Here is a 4,282-nt window from a genome sequence, read left to right on the forward strand (position 1 = left end):
TATTTTTAACAAACTAATTTATTTCTCAGAGTCTAGAACCTTCTGTGAGCAACTTCCCCGGTGTGGACAGAGTCACCTCCTCAGGCCTCAAACTCGAACTCGAAGTACTGTGGGTCGAAGTAGTGGATGCGGACATAGCCGTCTTCACCACCGCTGCTGTAGCTGGAAAGAGATGCACAGGGCTGGTCAGCCGCTGTGGGAGGGAAGCCTGCGCAGCCACACATCGCAAAAGGGCAGACACCTCCCCACTCCTCCATCCCCCCACCCCTGGCCACCCCCAGGCTCACTCTCTTCAAGGGGCCCTACCTCTTGCCATCGGGATGGAAGGCAACGCTGTTGATAGGCCCAAAGTGGCCCTTGACTCTCCCAAACTCTTCCTCAAAAGCCAAATGGAAGAACCTGGAGGAGGGGAGGGGAGAGGAGACCCAGTTATCCCAAAACACACCTGAGGCAACATTCTACAAAATGAAGACTGTTGAGGTAGTATTTTTTTGTTGTGTTTTTTTGTTTTTCGAGACAGGGTTTCTGTGTAGCCCTGGCTGTCCTGGAACTCACTCTGTAGACCAGGCTGTCCTCGAACTCAGAAATCCACCTGCCTCTGCCTCCCAAGTGCTGGGATTAAAGGCGTGTGCTGGGATTAAAGGCGTGCACCACCACTGCCCGGCTTGAGGTAGTATTTTATGTAACAAAATTAATAAAGTTGAGAAATTAGGATAAAGGAGAAATAAGCTATAGGAAAACTACTCAAGCGTCTGCCTCAATAGAGCATAGCTGGGCAGTGCTCGAAAGCTTACAGAATATCAATTCACTTACTTAATATACAAATTTCTGAGGTGAGTAATGCCCCATTAAATAGTTGAGAATCCTGGATACAGAAGAAGACTGGGCCCCAGAGTTCATGATCTCTGCTGTTTACAAACAGGCTCCCATGTAGCCCAGGTGAGCTAGGAGAGGGTTAGGTCAAGGATGACCTTCAAGTCAAGGTTCCCCACCTCTGGAGGGATTGGAACTGTATTACAGGCTTGGGGCCACTGCCCATTGGTAGTACCAGAGACACAACTTGGTGTGTGAGCACATTAGCCAGCTATATGCACAGCTGATTCAAGACCCCATCTGGTGCACTGGACACCTGTCACTCTCTCTATGGTCCTTAGGGACCTCTAAGGAGGGATCAGGAGCCTGTGTTTACTCTGAAAGGTGGCCTCCATGTAGTTTCAGTGTGGAAGAGCTCCTTTCCCTTACCTGGCCTCAAACTTGCCAATCCTGGTGGAGGTTGTGGTGACATCCATGGCTTCCTGACCACCGCCCAGCACCACCTGAAGGGAAGAAAGCTCATTGCAGCTAGGACTGACCCTCAGGCTCGGGTCTTCTGCTCTCTTCTCCTCATGTCTCCCCTGCAGTGGGAGGACCCTCAGGGAGGGGAGGGCAGCTATTTCAAGGACCTCTTGCCCCAAATCAGCTGGCACTGTAACACTGCTAGGAGCTCCCTTTCTACCCGACACCATTTCCCTCCAACAGTTACAGCCTAATTGCTGGGCAAACATCCAGATTCCAGAAGCTTTAGCTGGAAGCCTGGGCGGGCTCTTCTTACGTGGTCATAGTTGGGAGAGAGAGCAGCTGAGTTGACAGGACGTTCTGTTCGGAAAGTCTTCTGATGTTCAAGACTCGTGGAGTCGAAGAGCTGGAGAGAAGAGGGAGGGGAGTATCTGTGATGGGCACCTTTCTGGGCAGGTCAGATGGGCTGACTGTGCATCAGGAGGGCAACAAGGCTCACCTTAGCTGTGTTGTCCTTGGATGCAGTGACAAACATGGTCATGTCTCTAGACAACTGGATGTCATTGATTTGCCGGGAGTGCTCCTTAACGTTCACCAACACCTCTCCAGACTGAAAGAGGAGGAACAGTTAGATTGACTTGCCTGAGTCCCGAGCCACCATCCCCAAAAGCCCAAGACCAGCTAGATGTTTGACTTTCTGCCTTCCTTACCCTCAATCTAATCTTTGACCCCCTAAGCCCTCCCAAGCCTTATTTTTGGTACTGGGATTGACTGACCCCAAACCCAGCTCTTTATAATCAAAAAAGATTTCATGGATAGGTGTGTGCTTGTGTGTATATACACGTGTCTGTGCCCACAGGTAAGAGGAAAGCATTAAGTCCCCTGGAACTAGTGTTACAGGCAGCTGTGAACTGATGTGGGTGCTAGGAATGGAACTCAGGTCATCTGCAAGAGCAGCAAGTATTCTCAACCATCAGGCCATCTCTCCAGGCCCAGATCTCCTTTGTATTTTTTTCAATGAGACCCAGGCTCACCAAGCTGTTGAAGGTCGGTCCAGTCACAGCTGGAACTTTACTTTTTTGAGACCAAGTTTTGCTTGGCATGCCTGGCTGGCCTGGAACTGGCTCTGTAGACAAGGTGACCTCAAACTCAGATCCACCTGCCTCAGCTTGCCAAGAACTGAGATTAAGAGTATCAGGGCCTTGGCTGGGCAAGTCCTCTTCCACTAGAATACATCTCCAAATCTCTGCTTCTGCTATTCCTCTTGCCTATGGAAAACTATCCTTCTTGTTGGAAGAGCTTTTTTATTTTTATTTTTTTAAGATTTATTCATTTTATCTTATGTGTTATAAGTATTTTGCCTCTGTGTGTGTGTGCATGTGTTTGCGTACAAGCATGTGTGTAAACATGTGTCTGCCATGTGCATGCCTGGTACTCAAGAAGCCAGAAGGTACGAGAACCCCTGGAACTGGAATTAAGGACAGCTGGGGTAGTCTACAGAGTGAGTTCCAGGACAGCCAGGGCTACACAGAGAAACCCTGTCTCGAAAAACAAAAAGGAAAAAAAAAAAAAAGGACAGCTGGGGACTGCCATATGGGTCTGGAACCTAGTTCTTCTGCAAGAGTAGGCAATGCTGTCAATCACTCCATCTTCTCTAACCCCTGGAAGCTGTACTTACTTCTCAGGACTCCATGTACACACCACTTCCTCTGTGACAAAGTGTGCTCTGGATTTAGCTGAAATTTCTATCGTGGCATCAGCTCATCCTGACTCATGTACTGGCTATTTTTTTTTTTTTGGTTTTTCGAGACAGGGTTTCTCTGTGTAGCCCTGGCTGTCCTGGAACTCACTCTGTAGACCAGGCTGGCCTCAAACTCAGAAATCCGCCTGCCTCTGCCTCCCAAGTGCTGGGATTAAAGGCGTGCGCCACCACCGCCAGGCAATGTACTGGCTATTTCATTGTTTTCCTAGAACCTGCCATTCGACTTAGCACTCTCTAGTGACAGGAAAATGCTTCTCTATGATCACTATAACATGTCCTCAGTGTCAGGTGACACACTTCCCAATGTCACCTGACAACACTTGGCCCCTTACCTTAGCGCTGTACTGGTTTAGCTCTCCGCTCTCATGGCCTGCGATGATGCACTCCCCCAGCGGTCCCCAGACAGCACTGGTGATCTTTGAATCATTACAGGGGATCTTCATGTAGGGCTCGTTGCTGTCTGTGCAGAACAGCAGAGGTCAGGCCCTGGGATCTGAAACCATACCACCCACCTCAGCCCCTCGGTTCTGTCCTTACCGATCTGGCTTGGATCCCGCAGATCAAAGAAGCTCACAAAACACTGATACCCCATCTGCTTGTCTGTGGAGAACATGATGATGTTGCCCCCAAAGTCAAAGCCACAGGTCCGGACGGCTGAGTTGGTCTTGAGTAGAGCCAGCTGCTTCCCTGTAGAGACACAGTCTGGATCACTCTGGTTTAATGTCGTCATCGCGCGGACCTGTCAGACTCAGCTCGTCCTGGCTCCTGGACACTACTTGCTTTCACTCCTGCTTGTGCACTTTGCTGCCCAGGAGAGCTCCAGCTGAATGGACAGTCACCTTGAGAAACCTTCCAAGGCCACTCATTTCCACTGCAGGAGGTCCACTGTCCCCTTCTGGCTTTCCTTCAACATGGCTTTTCTCTTGATGTAAGCTTTTTTTCCCAGCTAAGTTCCTTGTTGTTCTGTTTTTTGTCTCTTACTCTCTAGACTGGAAACCATCTGTGAATTTATCTCTAGTTCTCCAGAACATATTTGCTTAGACAGGTACGCTGTAGTTGGCACTCTTTTGCTAAAAAAGTGAATGACCCAGGCTTACCTGTTTCACAGTCCCAGAGACGACAGCTGTTGTCAGCTGAGCCAGTAAGGACATGCTTGGTGTCCCCTGAGGAAGGTGTTAAGAAATATGACTTGGGCTATACAGAGAAACTCTGTCTCGAAAAAAACCAAAAAAAAAAAAAAAAAAA

The 4,282-nt window shown here is 49.0% G+C and overlaps 1 protein-coding gene across 1 annotated transcript in view; it reads right to left on the reverse strand.

The window, feature by feature from the left end:
* Window positions 1–4,282, reverse strand: part of Eif3i (eukaryotic translation initiation factor 3 subunit I) — a 7,532-nt gene continuing 3,250 nt past the window's right edge. The window contains exons 4-11 of the mRNA XM_028759801.1: window positions 4,135–4,200; window positions 3,575–3,724; window positions 3,370–3,497; window positions 1,775–1,885; window positions 1,592–1,681; window positions 1,243–1,316; window positions 307–399; window positions 1–162 (exon numbers count right to left, since the gene is read on the reverse strand). Coding sequence (XP_028615634.1) covers window positions 81–162; window positions 307–399; window positions 1,243–1,316; window positions 1,592–1,681; window positions 1,775–1,885; window positions 3,370–3,497; window positions 3,575–3,724; window positions 4,135–4,200 — 794 coding nt within the window. The 3' untranslated portion in view covers window positions 1–80. The remainder of the gene's footprint in view (window positions 163–306; window positions 400–1,242; window positions 1,317–1,591; window positions 1,682–1,774; window positions 1,886–3,369; window positions 3,498–3,574; window positions 3,725–4,134; window positions 4,201–4,282) is intronic.

Source organism: Grammomys surdaster, unplaced genomic scaffold (assembly GCF_004785775.1).
Source record: "Grammomys surdaster isolate TR1022 unplaced genomic scaffold, NIH_TR_1.0 126313, whole genome shotgun sequence".
Lineage (NCBI taxonomy): Eukaryota > Metazoa > Chordata > Mammalia > Rodentia > Muridae > Grammomys > Grammomys surdaster.